This window comes from Gopherus evgoodei, chromosome 10 (assembly GCF_007399415.2).
Source record: "Gopherus evgoodei ecotype Sinaloan lineage chromosome 10, rGopEvg1_v1.p, whole genome shotgun sequence".
Lineage (NCBI taxonomy): Eukaryota > Metazoa > Chordata > Testudines > Testudinidae > Gopherus > Gopherus evgoodei.
Genome location: NC_044331.1, coordinates 19,467,736 through 19,483,918, shown reverse-complemented (window position 1 = coordinate 19,483,918; position 16,183 = coordinate 19,467,736). Strand labels below are relative to the sequence as shown.

At 43.5% G+C, this 16,183-nt stretch overlaps 1 protein-coding gene across 1 annotated transcript; it reads left to right on the top strand.

Moving 5' to 3' along the window:
• Window positions 1–4,282: 4,282 nt before the first annotated feature.
• Window positions 4,283–15,593, top strand: HDC (histidine decarboxylase). The gene is made up of 12 exons (XM_030578720.1): window positions 4,283–4,446; window positions 6,286–6,458; window positions 6,980–7,093; window positions 8,600–8,722; window positions 9,875–10,009; window positions 10,575–10,718; window positions 10,982–11,048; window positions 11,817–11,979; window positions 12,094–12,184; window positions 13,342–13,440; window positions 14,356–14,457; window positions 14,657–15,593. The coding sequence occupies exons 1-12, from the start codon at window positions 4,419–4,421 to the stop codon at window positions 15,401–15,403; spliced, it is 1,986 nt and encodes a 661-aa protein (XP_030434580.1). The 5' UTR covers window positions 4,283–4,418; the 3' UTR covers window positions 15,404–15,593.
• Window positions 15,594–16,183: the final 590 nt, after the last annotated feature.

The following is a 16,183-nucleotide window of genomic DNA, read 5'->3' as shown; positions in this document are numbered from 1 at the left end:
GGAGGCAGTAAAAGTCACAGAGACTCCGTAGAATTGGAATGACCCTTTCCTCCAGCAGTTCCACAGGGTCTGTGGATTTTGTGGGCTGTCTCCCCTGTTCATTCTGCTGAAGGGCAAGTTCCCAGCCCATATTCCAAGGGGACAATGTGGAGGAATCTCTGTGAGAAGATACTCAATGTGTTTCCTTTCAATTACCTGGATTACTCCCATGCATGCAATCCAAATAATCTTGGGCTATTCTTGGAGTCTGATTAATCTGCATTATAATTCCCTACTACTCAGGCTGTGCTGGCCAGAGCAAAGAGAAATGAAGTTTTTGTAGCATTCACCAAATTCTAGTTGTGTGAGTTTGTGTTTGTTCTTTTGCTAAAGGCTCTTTCATGAGCTAATAGCAGATAAATACATTTCTGGCATATTTTGTATATAGTGCTTTCATGCTTCTGGTGTGAATGCCTTTGTATCAATGTTCCTTCCTTCACTATATCAATACTTTGATTGTATCATTATTTCTCAGAGCAACTTTGTCATATCTCCAGAACAGCTGTTCCTTATCAAATATCTACTGGAAGCAGAGGCTCTGAGAGATACTCAGAGTTGTTATACTGTAGGCTGCTTAAAGGGAAACTAACTTGAAACATCTCTTTATTCGAAAGTGTCCAGCCTGCCTTATAGCACATCCACTATGCAGGCATGAAAAGCAAGCTTCTTTGAAACCCAGCCCTCAGCCTGTTTCATCTTTCACCCCGGGACTATTCCCTTTTGACAAATAGAATTTTAAGTAAGATTCTAGGTACAGTCCAGGACTGCTTAGCGATAGTGTGGAACAGCAAGCACTCACGCGGAGAAAAGACTTTGCAGTCAACATTAAAATATAATGTGAAATGCACTAGCAGCAAAGGCAGACGACAAAGTGTTTTGAGCCATAAATTGGGGAGGGGTGAGTCCTTTGAGACCAATCTTGTGGGCTGATTATGATTCCATGTTGAGGGCCAAATTAAGGCAGAGATGTGCTTGATGGGGTGCTGGGGACACTAGGCCAAGCAAAAGTGCTCAAACACATCACACCTGGGAAGGGCAAGAACAGACATACAGCATGCTCCCAACATGCCCTGTCCCAGCTCATCTCTCTAGGGACTGTTGGGTCCATGGGATGGGCATGAGAACGAAATACAACCTAGACCTATCTAGCTACCATTTGGAAGAGTAGATTATCCAGGAAGGGCATCATCACTGTACAGCATCAATATACTTATAGCATTTGAAACAATCACTTATATCTCCTTTCCCTGCAACAGCAGAAGGCAGATTGCTTGCATATAGGGTGAGATTTGCTCCTAAACCAGAGTGACTGGGCTCAGTGCAAGGATCTCCACATGGGGATAGAGTATCCAAATCAAAGTCCCTGTAGACAAAGTGAGATACGTGTAAGAGCCATCCTTGTTTGTCTCTTCCAACATTGTCTCAGAAAATATTGTTCAATTCTGAGTCAGACTGTGCCAAGACTATAACTGTGCAATGGCAGGGAATAGCGGGGAGCTTCACAGAGTCATAGGTTCCAAAGCCAGAAGGAGCCACTGTGATCATCCAGTCTGACCTCCTTTATAACACAGGTCACAGAGCATCCCCAAAATATTGCTGGAGCAGATCTTTCAGAAAAATATCTACTCTTCATTTAAAAATTGTCAATAACGGAGCATCCACCATGACCCTTGGTAAACTGTTCCAGTGGTTAATTATTCTCCCTGTTAAAATTTTATGCCTTATGTGACAGAGTAGGGAGTGGGGAGTTTTGACCTGGGAATGTTGCATGGGAGTTTTACTGATACTGTCTGCATTGGTGCTGGATGATGGTGGGATGTCAAGGTGTGATTTCACTTGAGGGATGATACGTGAGCACGTACCCTGAATCCAGGAGGGGGTTGGGGCCGGGTGACACCTTCTGCACAGGAAACTAGACAAAGGCTGGAGGAGGAGCTGGGATGTGTGGTTGGCTGAGACTGCTGGAGGGGGTTTCAATTTAGAGCTAGCTGGGGAAAAGGAGAGAGGCCCAGAACTGGGGTCTGGGCAGGAGTGGCTCTAGGTATTTTGCCGCCCAACCACTGCAGGCAGGCTGCCTTCCGTGGCTTGCCTGCGGGAGGCCCCCAGTCCCGCGGATTCGGTGGCACGCCTGCAGGAGGTCCGCCGAAGCTGCAGGACCAGCAGACCCTCCACAGGCATGCTGCTGAAGGCAACCTGCCTGCCGCCCTCGCGGCGACCGGCAAAGCACCCCCCGTGGCTTGCTGCCCCAGGCATGCGCTTGGTGTGCTGGTGCCTGGAGCTGCCCCTGGGTCTGGACTCCCTATCCCCCAAGATGGACCTGACTGAGAGGTCTTGGTTTTTGTATCTACAAGCTCTGTTTTGGACTGTGTTCCTGTCATCTAATAAACCTGTTTTACTGGCTGGCTGAGAGTCATGGTAAATCGCAGGAAGTGGGAGGTGCCACCAGTTGTCATGGAGTGTTGGGGAGTCACATCCCTGCACCCCCCCACTCCCTGGAATTCACTGTGACTCTCAGCCAGCCAGTAAAACAGGAGGTTTATTAGATGACAGGAACACAGTCCAAAACAGAGCTTAGTTCCTGTCTGATTTTGGCTAGTTTCAACCATGCTGTACCTTTCTCAGCTGGACTGAAGAGCCCATTATTAAATATTTGTTCTCCCTGGTAGGTTCTAACAGACTGTAGTCAAGTCACCACTTAATCTTCTCCTTGTTAAATTAAACAGATTGAGCTCCTTGTTTCTATCACTATAAAGTCAGGGTTTCAAAATCCTTTAACCATTCTCATGACAATGATGTGTGGATTTCTTATTTTATTCTGTGCTTCCACCCTCTGATATCTTTTATGAGTGATCTTCAGGTTTGGTGGAAAGTACAGGGTTAATAGCCCTGGAGACCAGAGTCTTCTATTGGTTTGTAGAAATGGCAGACCTGACAGCAGCTGTATGAGCTTCCTGCCACTCCACCCTGCCAATGTGCCTCAGCCCTGTTCTGGAGAGACCAGCTCTAGGCAGGAGAAGGCAGGAAGAGCAGTTCGATTTCCAAGGACCACACCATCCCTGGCCACTGTGCTGGCTGCTCTGATGGCTTTTTAAAAATGTAGATGCTTACCACTTAAAACTCAGTGGATAACTCCTCCATTAGCATGTATGTAATGAACAATGGGTTCCTATCGGCACTCACCAAGGCACCCCTTCAGTGCTGAACACACAACTTGAATTAAAACAGTAATTCTGTTAGTAGCCAGTAAGTAGCAGGCTCTTATCCTCCCTGGCTCCAGCCATTACCAGGACACAGAATTTCATGCACTACACCAATATATGACCCTGAGGTCACAAGACCGCTATCTGAAATGATTTTGGTCCCTCCTGGCCTCAGCCCAGTTTAGCCTCTATAATCCACTGTCATAGTGCCCCCTCCCCACCCCTGAGACATCCCTCCCTTCTCACATTTATTATTTGTCAGTATTACCAACCCCAGCCATTCACAAACCATGAGGCAGGCCACCCAAAATCATGAGACTGTGAAAGGAAGGCAGATAGGAAGGTTGGGTTCTTTTAATTTCCTTTCTCATTGTTGAGGATTTAGGGTGCACTTGGGTCAGATTTTCAAGCTTTTCTTTCCAGCTGTGAACATTAGTAACATTTTTTTCCCCAAAAAACAAAACTGACTCTCACATCACCTCATGCCTCCAGGAGCTTTAAGAAAAATACCAAATATTTCAAGGCTTGCAAGAGTTGACAACACTGCTTCTGGCTATTGGGATATTAGGCAATTGTCTGCTGCAGCCCATCAAAGACTGGCCTAGCCCACGATGTAACGTGCTAAGATTTAACAATACTAGGCTGGGTAGGAAAGTAAGTGCCACTGAGACTGTTCCCAATGGGCACAGACAATATGGAAAAGGATTCTATCTGCTTTTCTTTATCCCCATGCTGTGTTGGGCTGCTTTTGGAACCATCCTGGTCACCCCCCATCCTCATCCAAATTGTACATTAACGTGTATTTGGTTTATTTCATGGAGAGTAATTTACTCTGTGGCTGTTGACAGAGACTGAACACCAGGCTGCATTCCCAATCGTAAAAAGAGTTAATGCAGAAACAAATCATCTGGAGGAAATTATCTTAGACATCAAAAGGGTGCAGGGAAAACACACACACTCTCTCTGAGAATCACAGTGGGGAGGAGTTAGATACATAGTTCCCACTGCATTAATTTGCCTACGTTAACCCTTTTCTGAAATGCGTGGGTCTGGCAGATAAAGAGAGGTATAAAGGCGGAAGGATGAGCAGCCAGCACTGAAGGAGGAGGACAGAGCTGCCTGCAGCCAACTGAAGATTCACAGCCCAGATTGGAGGGGGTGACTTTCGAAGGAGACATCATGGAACCAGGGGAGTACAGAGAGAGAGGTGAGTGAGGCAGATCTTCCTGTGGACCTCTCCAGGCTATCAAAGTATGTTGGGGTGGGGGGGGAGGGCATTTGCTTGCTGGAAGAAGAACTGTTGTGGGGCTGGGAGTGGAGCATGGCAGTCCAGGTGGGTTCTGCACACTGAAGTGAACTTACACACACATACTCAAGCAGGCTGACACTGTGCACTCAGGTTAACAGGAGTTAACATTGTAAAGCAGCAGGAGAGAGATTGGGTGGAATATCCCTCCAAAGATGAGTTTCAGAGGCTGGCTCTGGTGTCAGATCATTTCCTTGCCATTATAAATACAATGCTACAGCAGCCTACGGCAATGGTCCGTAGCCCTGCAGTCTAGAATAACCTTATGGGAGAGGGTTGTATTATGTACCATGGGCCAACTGCCGGCCTGACTGACACCCCATGAAACCCTGCTGGTGTCAGTGTGGTTGCAGAGGTGTAAATCAGGGCACAGCTCAGGCCCATTAGAACATGTCATATAGTTTAAAATTTAGGCACACTCCACGGCTGACTCAGGAAGGGGAGAGTGTCTAGCAAGTGGAGAAGGAGTCCAGAGCCGTGATTGCATTCAGAGAGTGACAGGATAGTCCCTGACCAGCATGGAGAGAGAGAGGACTATGAAAGGTTTGAGCATGATCTTTATTTCTCTGAAACACACCATTTCAGCCAATTTCAGTTGAGGTTGAGATTATCTGAATATCCATCAGTGATTAGACACTGCGCCAACTTACAAGGCGCTTGAGAAATACTGTCTGAAACTTAACACCGACATAGCTCTCTTCATCTGTGATCTCAGAGCTTTTTACACACATGCTACAAAGGGCTCTAGGCCACTTTACAGATGGGACATGTAAGCACAGAGGAGTTAAATGTCTGACCCATTGACAGAAAGAGCCAGTTCATTGCTGGGACCAGAACCCAGGTCTCCTGGCTCTGGCCTCCCTGCCTTTTCCAGAGAAAAGGCTGTTTTCCTTCATGAGGAATATTCAGAAATCTTTTGCCTTTTGACAGGCTGTTTCACAAATGCATCTCAGCTGTGGTGTGCACAGTGTGTGTTCTTAGGGGAACAGGAGAGTATAGGTCCACAAGGCTGTTATAAACTGAGTATAGTAATTGAAACTACTACAATGGAGTCTGCTGATCTTTTATTATATGGGCAATGAAACAAGTATATTGCTAAGCAAATGCTATCAAAGGAGGTTCTTCTTGGGGACAGAGAGAGTCTTTTTAAGCAAGCTCTCAAGGCACTAGCCAAAGTCAGCTTCTGACGAGAGATGCATTTTTAACTAAACTCTAACAATCTGTACCGGAAACCCTGGGGCTACTTTAAAATGGTCACTGAAGAGAAGCAACTGCCAAGCACAGGGGTCCTTTGTGTAGGTTTAAATGTAGTTGGCATGTTAAGCATTTTACAGACATCAGTGGCTTTCCTTTGTCTTCCTGACCTGCTTTTGAGTTAGAGGTTGAGACCAAGGCACTTTAGAGTTTCCAGCCGCTGTTCAGGGGGGACGCATACCACTGTACCATTGAAAGCCAAAATCCATCACTCAAGATTTGCTGTCACTGGGTCAGTCCCAAGAGACGTGTGAGATACAGTACAAGAAGCAGCTGACTTACAGGGGGAAAACATGGCTCTTTTAATGTACTCAGTTAAGTTTTCCAAGCCTTGATGGCTCTGGAGTGTCCACTGTATTCAGTACTGCAGCTATTCATTAAGCAGTTTGATAACTGAGCCCTGTCAAATGCAAAGAGTGTGTGTGAATTGCTATGTGCTGTTGTTCCTATGGCCTGACTTCAAAGAGCACATCCTGCCTCTTCCAGGGAAAGAAATGGTGGATTACATTTGCCAGTATCTGAGCAACGTGAGAGAGAGACGGGTGACTCCTGATGTGCAGCCTGGTTACATGAGAGCCCAGCTACCAGACAGTGCCCCTGTAGAGCCAGACAGCTGGGACAACATCTTCAGAGACATTGAGAAGATTATCATGCCTGGGGTAAGAACTAGAGTAGAACCGGACTCAGGAAAGTGTCATTACCATCCAGTGTGAACATCTGCACCCTGGAAATAAGTAGTTCATAGTGAACTCTACTTAATTAACTAGCACAGGCATTCTAACAGGGGAGAAGATCCATGGGATTGCAATTCAATAATGGTGAAATCAACAAGTTGCAGCAAACTCCATAAAATACAATTATAAGCCTCCCTGAATAATCTGATGTAAAATAACATTACTGTAATGGATGGTTGCGAGAGGACCATTATTTCCTGTTTGAAAATGTATGGCTGTATGTTTAATTTAGATAAATACTTCTGGCTTAGTTTGGAGTTTATCTAGTTACTGCATATTACTATCTTTTGACAATGCTCTTTTGCTGTTAATGTTGAAACTTGCTGTTATCAGATCTTCAGCATGGAGTGGTGAGCCTTTCCCACCACACTGTTTTAATTTGTATGTCTGGTTCAGAGTTCTCTGACATTGTTCTGGACATTATTTCTCTGCATCCTCTGATCTAGGTTGTCCACTGGCAGAGTCCACATATGCACGCCTACTTTCCAGCTCTTACCTCCTGGCCTTCCCTGCTGGGGGACATGCTGGCTGATGCTATTAACTGTTTGGGATTCACATGGGTAAATAATGTTGGTTTTATATAGTTTTGAAATGCTGTTCCTTGGTCTATGTTATGCAGAAGTCCAGACCAGATGATCATAATGATGTTTTTTGGCTTTAAAATCTATGAATCAATAAATTAATGTATTTACTTCAAACCAGTTTAAGCTGTTTGCACAACTAAAATATAAAACTGCTTTAAAAAAAAGAATCTCCAGTTTTTAGATGTCGTAATTTCAATGAATGGCAGCAAGAGCAAGGATGATACACCAGTAAGGGCTTGTGCACATATAAAGTTGTTCCATGATTTACCTGTTCCTAAATGACTCATGTGTGGATACTCTTAATCTGGAACAAGAGTAGGGTTGCCAATTTTGGTTGGACGTATTCCTGGAGGTTTCATCACATGACAATCTTTAATTAACTATTAATCTTTAATTACTGGAGACTCCAGGACAACCCTGGAGGGTTGGCAACCCTAAAAGCCTTGTGCTTATTTAGTTTAACCCAACCGGGGCTAAGCTAAACTACCTTAATGTGTTCTAACCTGCAAGTACAGACAAGCCCTAAGAGGCAAAATGACAAAAATGAACCATTAGGAAGGAACCTGATCTCTCTGCTCTGGTTTCTCTTTGCTCTTGGTATGGAAGTAGCACAGCAACCTCTAGTAACAGTCCCTGTCAATTCCCTTGGGCTTATGTTGGTTTAGACTAGGTCAGTGGGAGTTTGGAGATCACCCTTTCTCAGCATGGAGGCTCACGTCGCAAAAGTGGTCAAAAGTTATTGTGTATATTGCAGTAGTGATGAGATCAGGGGTCGGCAACCTTTCAGAAGTGCTGTGCCGAGTCTTCATTTATTCACTCTAAATTTTAACATTTTTAGAAGATCTCCTTCTCTAAGTCTACAATATGTAACTAAACCATTGTTGTATGTAAAGTAAACAAGGCTTTTAAAATGTTTAAGAAGCTTCATTTAAAATTAAATTAAAATGCAGAGACCCCTGGACCGGTATCCAGGACCTGGGTAGTGTGAATGCCATTGAAAATCAGTTCATGTGCCACCTTTGGCATGTGTGCCATAGGTTGCCTACCCCTGTGCAAGATGCTGTCCAACGCGCTTGCAATCTGAACAGACAAGACAGACCAAGGAAGGGAGAAAGGAAATGTTATTAAACATATTTTACAGATGAGGAACTTGCCTAAGGTCACAGAGGAAGTCCCTGGCAGACTTGGAATTGAATCCAGATCTCCTGAGTCCCAGCCTAGTGCCTTAACCATAGTCCATTGCCTCTCTCATAAGTGCCAGTAACAACTTTGGGATATATGAGATATCCTCCCATTTTTCTTGGACATGAATGTCAGCACAGCAATCCATGGCTTGTCAAATCCAAACTAGTCTACTGCAGAGGATATTTTAAAAACTGTAGTATTGTCACTTAAGGAAAACATAGGGTATGAGGTTTACTATCAGAGGGTTACTATCAGAAGGATTAAAACATGACTGAGTTGATTTGTTCCAATTTCTAGGCCTCCAGTCCAGCCTGTACAGAACTGGAAATGAATGTAATGGATTGGCTGGCGAAAATGCTGGGCCTTCCAGATACGTTCTTGCACCATCATCCAGACAGCCAGGGAGGAGGAGTATTACAGGTAGGAGAGCTCAGTGGGTGTTCTGCAGAATTGATTTGCACATTTCAGAATGGCTATTCCTTTGCTCAAACAAAACTCCCTTTAGAAGTTAGTGGAAGTTTTTACCTGAGGTAAAGTTTCCAGGAGTCCTGTGTCCAATTCTGGGTACTACGTTTTAGGAAAGATGTGGATAAACTGGAGAGAGTCCGAGGAAAGCAACAAAAGTGATAAAAAGTTTAGAAAACCTGACCTGTGGGGAAAGGTTAAAAAAAAAGTGTAGTTTAGTCTTAACAAAAGAAGACTGAGAGGGAACTTAACAGTCTTCAAATATGTTAAGGGCTGTTATAAAGAGGATAGTGATCAGTTGTTCTCCATGTCCATTGAAGGTAGGACCAAAGGCAATGGGTTTAATCTGCAGCAAAGGAGATTTAGAGTATATATTAGGAAAAACGTTTTAACTCTAAATGTGGTTACATTCCGTAATTTTAAAATCCAATTTTTATGTAGCACCATTGCATGATGAGTCCCTGAGTTATGATATAGGGGCTATTTCTCTTTGGACCTGTGTTATTGCTAAATGAAGCCAACATAACTTTTCCTTCTTTCTTCATTTCACATCATCCTTGTATGCTCCAAAATTATGTGAAACTACCTGGGGATAGTGGACACTTCTCTAGCAACCTTTCTTCATGCCAGTAACCCTGCCCCATTTACTTCAAGTCCTGGGTACTTTGAATGTGTAAGAATTGCAGGATCAGGCCCTGCATTTTTTAACTGTTTCCATAAGCCCTCCTCTGACGCTCACTGAAGTCAATGGAAAAACTTCCGCTGAGTACAGTGGGCCTTGATCCAGGCCCATAATTTCTGTGGATTATACTACTTCATAGCCAAAAGAAAATGTACAGTACTTTTTTTCTTGTTAATGTTCTCCTGCTCATTCAAGCACGCAGCATTCAAAATGCATCACTTTCTGCTGCTGGTCCACAGAGACCAGCAGCACAATGGAGAAAATAAGTGGGGTTCCACTGCATGTGAAATAACTTGTGGCAGAAATAAAATAGAGGATGGATAAGATGATTGCTTTAGTGACTAGCAAATCCATGCCAAACTAGCAAGAAAGGAGGAAAACACTTCTGGATATTCTGCAATTAATAAGCAGCTGTTTCTTTGCAGAGCACTGTTAGTGAATCAACCTTGATTGCTCTGCTAGCAGCGAGAAAAAACAAAATTCTGGAAATGAAGGTTTTGGAGCCAGATACTGATGAGTCCACACTGAACTCTCGTCTTGTTGCTTATGCATCTGATCAGGTAGGTTCCCACTGTTATGAATAAACAAATTAGCTCCTGTGTTATCAGACTGAATAATTTTATATCAATTTTATATCAGTAGTCAAAGTACTGTGCTGCTGTGAATGAACCCTGAGGTGGGTGGTAGTGTTTCCGTTTTACTGAGGGGAAGCTTTTACAGCAAAGTGAAATGCCTTTCTTAAGGTCATAGTGGCACTAAGAGATTCCATTCACCTGATTCCCACTCCTGCATTTAGCCCTTCTTCCTTCCCACTATTGGCCAAACCTCCCATGTGCTCCATCCAGAGCACAGCACTTGAGAGATCATCTGTTTCCTCAGAACATACATATTGCCATAGAATAGATGTTGGAGCTGGATCTCCCTCACTATAAATGAGAGGGATGTTCTTGGTAAGGGCCCCTTGTTTTTGGAACTTTCTCTTCTCCTTTAGTTCTTCTGTGCCCAGATTTGCTGTCCTCTCAGGCACACTGTAAAGCCCATTTCTGTTCTCTCCTTCCGACGTCTTCAGAGGAGGGAATAGAGTGAGGAAGCTGTATTTCTAGGCAACACTTTCTGTTCTTTTAGGCTCATTCCTCAGTAGAAAAGGCTGGTTTAATTGCTCTTGTGAAGATGAAATTTCTGCCTGTGGATGAGAACTTTGCCCTCCGAGGCGAAGCCCTGAAGAAAGCCATCGAAGAAGACAGAAACCAAGGTCTAGTGCCTGTCTTTGTAAGTTCTGCTTTCGGGTACTGACATATTGGTGTATTACTATTGTCCATGTAAAAATGTGTCTGAATCACTTTGCTACTGTGGTAACAATAACGAATTCAAGGTAGAAATACATGTGAATAATTTACAATTTGGTCTATTCAAATAAGAAGGTACAATTTCCATTCTGACTGAATTCTTAGTTCTGATTAGTTCTTGAATGGGTGGGTCAAAAAAAAGTTTATTTAAATATCCCATCTTGACAAGTCTTTGTTTTCTTCCAGGTTTGTGCAACATTGGGTACAACTGGTGTCTGTGCTTTTGACTGTCTATCAGAGCTGGGTCCAATTTGTAAGCATCTCTTTAACCATAAGATTATATACAGGCATAAAGGGAGGCAAGTGTGGGATTTTTTGTGGAGACAAGAGCAAACAGGAAACCACTATCCAGCTGACCTTTTAGGGCCTGATCCAAAGACCTTTGGAGTCAGTGGGAATCTCTCCATTAATGTCTGCAATGTTTGAATTAAGCCATTAAAATATGTACTGTTCAAAATGCATGAAATTCACCCACTAGCAGAGGTTCCATGGATGTCCCACTCTGGAAGAAGTTTTGAAAGTAGGGGCTGGCAGGACATCATTGTGGCCACTAGGTCTATGTTTCAAAGAAGTGGGAAGTGATTGTGGATCCTGCTCCAATCCAGGTTCTGATTAGTGGGTGCAGAGAGACTGGTGCGCTGCTGCTTCCATTGCCATTGGTTGGGTGGGGATTCCATTCTGCTGGGATCCCCCGACTCTGGCTTTGTGGTGGGGATGTGATGAGGAATTTCACTCACTGTCAGTACAGATGACAGGACCTCAAACGTTGAGGCTGCCTTACAGAGTGGGGAGGATTAGCCAAGGTTCTGTTGTGGAGAAGAGATGGGCCCATCCAGATCCAATCTTTTCCAGTGGATTTAGGTGATGCAGAAACATCTTTGAGATGGACTGGTCTGTCTTGCTTCCAAACTCTTTTCTCTTGTGTCCTTAACAAAATGTAAGCCTACTTCTCCAGAATGGAGAAGCTATATGTTAATTTACTGAGCCACCGTGACCCCCCACACACTTTCTATTTCTCCAGGTGCCGCTGAGGGACTCTGGCTTCATATTGATGCTGCCTATGCAGGAACTGCCTTTCTCTGCCCCGAATTTCGATTATTTTTGAATGGCATCGAATATGCAGATTCTTTTACTTTCAATCCTTCCAAATGGATGATGGTGCACTTTGACTGTACTGCATTCTGGTGAGTAGAGAAAAACAAGCAAAGGGAAGTAACACTCAAAGTATAACATACAAATTGCAAGGTCTTCCTCTGAGGAATTTTTTTACTAAGCACAATTCATTCTACTATTGATAGGGTCAAAGACAAATACAAATTACAGCAAACCTTCAGTGTTAATCCTGTCTACCTCAGACATGCCAATTCAGGGGCTGCTACTGATTTCATGGTAAGTAGCCATCTGAACCAATACTTTACATTTCCTACAGAATGTTTGAACCAAAATTGCCAGATTCCTAATACTCCTGGAGCTTGTTTCATGTGATGATAAGAATATCTCTAATACAGAGTATAGAAGCAATCATAGTGAAGTGTAAATACAGTTTAAATAGGGGAGCGTAACATGAGCTCTGGCAGTAAGTCTGCACTGAGAGTAAAATTGCACAGAAACTCTTCTAGATCAAATATAGAAGCTAGAAGTGATAAATATAGATGCTAGTTAGGTTAATCAAACAACTCTTGGATATTACAATCTTCTGTTGCCCTGGACATTTGTTGTCTGTGTGTACTGAGATATTGAGCCAGATTCTCAGTTGATGTAAATCAGTAAAGCTCAATTAACTTAATTGGAGCTACATTAAGTGACATCAGCTGAGGATCTAGCCCACTGCCTCAGCCAGAAAAAGGTCACTTCCGTGTAATTTATTGTCAGAACAGTCCCAGGCGATGGGGTTTTTACGTTTGCAGGGCTTATTCCTACTCTAACCTACAACAATGAAACAATGGAAATTCCTTAATTTGAAACAGCAGTAAAATAATAAGATAAATTAAAACTTTGTTGGGCTTTAAATGCAGCTGGTGGTGATGGTGGAGAGCTAAGAAGCAAATCATTTCAGAGCTAGCTAACTAAAACTGAATACCATGTTACAAAAATAATATTCTGTAAGACCAGTGTTTCAGCTATGTGCTCATGAAGGTCCTGAAAAAGGCAATTGTTTTCTTTCTTGTATGGTATAGTTTATTTCGTTAATTAGCATACATTGCTCCCTCTGGTGGTTAATTTGGAGGCAAGTAGTTTTGTGGATTCTTTGATATAGTTTCTTTTCTTTTAAATATAGTCTGGTACACTGTAATATCTGAGTGCAGTAGCCAAAATATAATGGTTTTTCAGAACACCTGGGAAAATAACTACACAGAATCTTCCTTTAATGACGGTTTGTTATGCCAATTTCCACAGTCTTTTTAATCAGGTCAAACTCCTTGTCTGAGTAAGGATCACTCACCTGAGAAGAGGGGTACAGAACCACACTCTATTCTGATGAACTGGGACTCTCTTTAAAATTGCTTTTTTATCAGCTTGTTGATGTGCCATTGTTTTGTTCACAGCACTGGCAAATTCCACTGAGTCGTCGGTTTCGCTCTTTGAAGCTCTGGTTTGTGATTCGTTCCTTTGGGGTGAAAAAGCTTCAAGCCCACGTCAGACACGTATGTGAATTAACAGGACAAGTATTAACATATTGATACTGCTTTTCAGCATCTGAGTCCATTAAACACAGCTGTGAGGCTGGGTAGCAGAGATCCTCTCGCACACGAAGTTTGTGTATATCCAAATGCTATTGAAAAATGTATGCTGCTTTCAGCCTGTTAGAGGTCTTGACTCTGTAGTTCCTAGGGAGGCAAAATTCTCACTGGATTTGCTAGGAGTTTTGCCTAAATAGGGTCAGAGGATGGGACATACAGACAAAATATTTTTTTCAATCCTCCACAAACACAAAGACTCTCCATGGGGAGGAGGGTGAGTTATGAAGAGGCCAGGCAAGCGGATCCAACACCCCTCTGCACTCCACAAAGCAGGACACTACAAAGGCTTTCTTTGGAACAACGTGGGGATAGTTCTGGAAACAGGCAAGGGTCAGTGTGTCTACAACTATGCAAATCCACAAGCCTAAACCCCTGAGTGTAAGCACAGGAAGCCACAATATGATACAGCATCAGCTGTGGAGTGTCTCTACTGGTGATCCACAACCCAGAAGCATGGGGACAGATTCCATTCTCCAGTGTTTCTCCAGAAAACCCCAGCCAAGTCCATTCATTCAAGTTTTGTACAGATATCAAGGGTTCATCTGTAAGGGTCTGATTCCCAACCCATCAAAGTCACCGTCTTTCCATTGACTTCAATGAGTTGTGGATCAGGCGGTGAATGATCAGGCCAGATATGTTGGCAACTGGATGAAATCTTTATTACATTGCAAAGCTGAGAACCTCAGTGTTTTGGCATTTGGTGTGTGAGGTGGTGGTTGGGGAAGGGAGTTGACTTTATTTATCTACTTAATTTTGCATCTTATGCATTATTTGTCATTCACGAGAAATAACCACTTTAAAAAATGTTTTAAATTATAGGGCACTGAGATGGCCAAATACTTTGAATCTTTGGTCAGAAGTGATCCCCTCTTTGAAATTCCTGCCAAGAGACACCTCGGATTGGTTGTATTTCGTTTAAAGGTAAAGATGATGATTATTTGTATTAATTTTGGAATAAATCAGCAGTAGCCAGTGTCATGTCTTCCAGCTTGATTGCTATGGGTAAGGGTTATATGAAGGAATGTAACAAGATCACTAGCAATTGTTACAGACTGTTGTAGATCTCTAATATGCAAAGTCCACTGTAATATACATTTCCTCTTATATATTTTTAAAACAGGGTCCTAACTGGTCGACAGAAAAGGTCTTGAAAGAAGTGAGTAAATCTGGCCGCCTCTTCCTTATTCCAGCTACCATTCATGACAAGTTCATCATCCGCTTTACTGTAACATCTCAGTTCACAACCAGAGAGGACATTCTGCGAGACTGGCACATCATCCAACAAACTGCAGCCCAAATCATTAACCAGCATTACATGCTGCATCCCAGCAATTCTGCTGATGGGGCCAAAATCCCCAACATAATAAGTAACCCCAGTCCTATGGCAGATAACGGTACTTCTCCATTTCACACGGAGGTAGGCGAACATAAAGCGCCTTCCAGAAAGATAATAGTGCAGCCTAAAAAGTTAGCAGTCAGTCCCACTACATGTGTGGTCAGCCAACACCTGGAAGTCCAAGTGGATCCTCTGGATGACTGCTTTCCAGAAGATGTCCCAGAGGTCACCCAACACAAGTTATCCTCTTTCCTCTTCAGCTACTTATCTGTACAAGACAAGAAAAAGACAGCCCGCTCCCTGAGCTGCAACAGTGTGCCAACCATCGGCCACCCAAAGGCAGCAGCCTCTGAGAAAAATGGCTCTCACCCTGGTGATAAAATCCTTTCCAAGCTGCCCAAAGAGGTCATGATGCTCAAAAAAAGTGCCTTCAGAAAACTGATCAAGTTCTACAGCGTCCCTAGCTTTCCCGAGTGCAGCATTCAGTGTGGCATTCAGCTGCCTTGCTGTCCTCTGCAAGCAATTGTTTAACAGGCGAAACAGATTGGCCTCCCTAGGTGGAAGAGAACCAAAGTTGGCTTATTCATATGCAATATTACCTGCTACCATGTTTGATAGAGAAACAATGTGAATGATCATTAAGAAAAGTCCTGTGCTTGTACCAAAGCAAAACACAGTGTGTATTTATTGATTAAAATGACAAATAAACCTCTTAAACTTGTTCTGTGAAGCGCCTCCTTCCACACTGTAGTGGGGTTTGAATTAGATTTTGGATTTCTGCTTTGCCAGAAGGCTGTTCCTAGCTAGCAGTCTGGATTCGTTGCTGATTTAAACGAGGCGCAATCCCACTGGCTTCAATGGGAATGCATGGGGTGTAGCTCAGCTCTGAATTTGGACCATTTATTCCAGTGGCTTGATTTCGATTGAAAAGTTCTTGGGACTGATTCACACCTGTGGGAGCAGGGGATGCTAACAGCTCCTCCACACTGTGTCAGAGAGAGGAGTTCACTCATGCTGCCCTTCCCAGGAGGGGCTGCCAGACAAAGGCAGCTTCAAGTAGGGAGGGCTTTGCAGGAGGCCTGCTTGCATATCTATTCAATTAGTTATAGGCCCTCACAGTAGTGGGGGTGGTGGGCAGCCTACACCATTGCAAACCCTGCTCCAGGGAATTTTACCACTGCTGGGCACCTGGAACATGTGCCAGCACAACCTAGGAAGGACCTCTGCACAGTAACAGAGCCAGCATTAGGCATAAGTAGAGCCCTGCCAATCCGTGGATATCTGGTTTATATCCACAGATATCCGCATCCA

Coding starts and splice junctions, on each gene's coding strand:
- HDC (XM_030578720.1), top strand. CDS start 4,419: ATGGAACCAGGGGAGTACAGAGAGAGAG. Junction 12,185..13,341: donor GGGCTGCTACTGATTTCATG/GTAAGTAGCCAT, acceptor TTTTGTTCACAG/CACTGGCAAATTCCACTGAG. Junction 13,441..14,355: donor TTCAAGCCCACGTCAGACAC/GTATGTGAATTA, acceptor TTTAAATTATAG/GGCACTGAGATGGCCAAATA.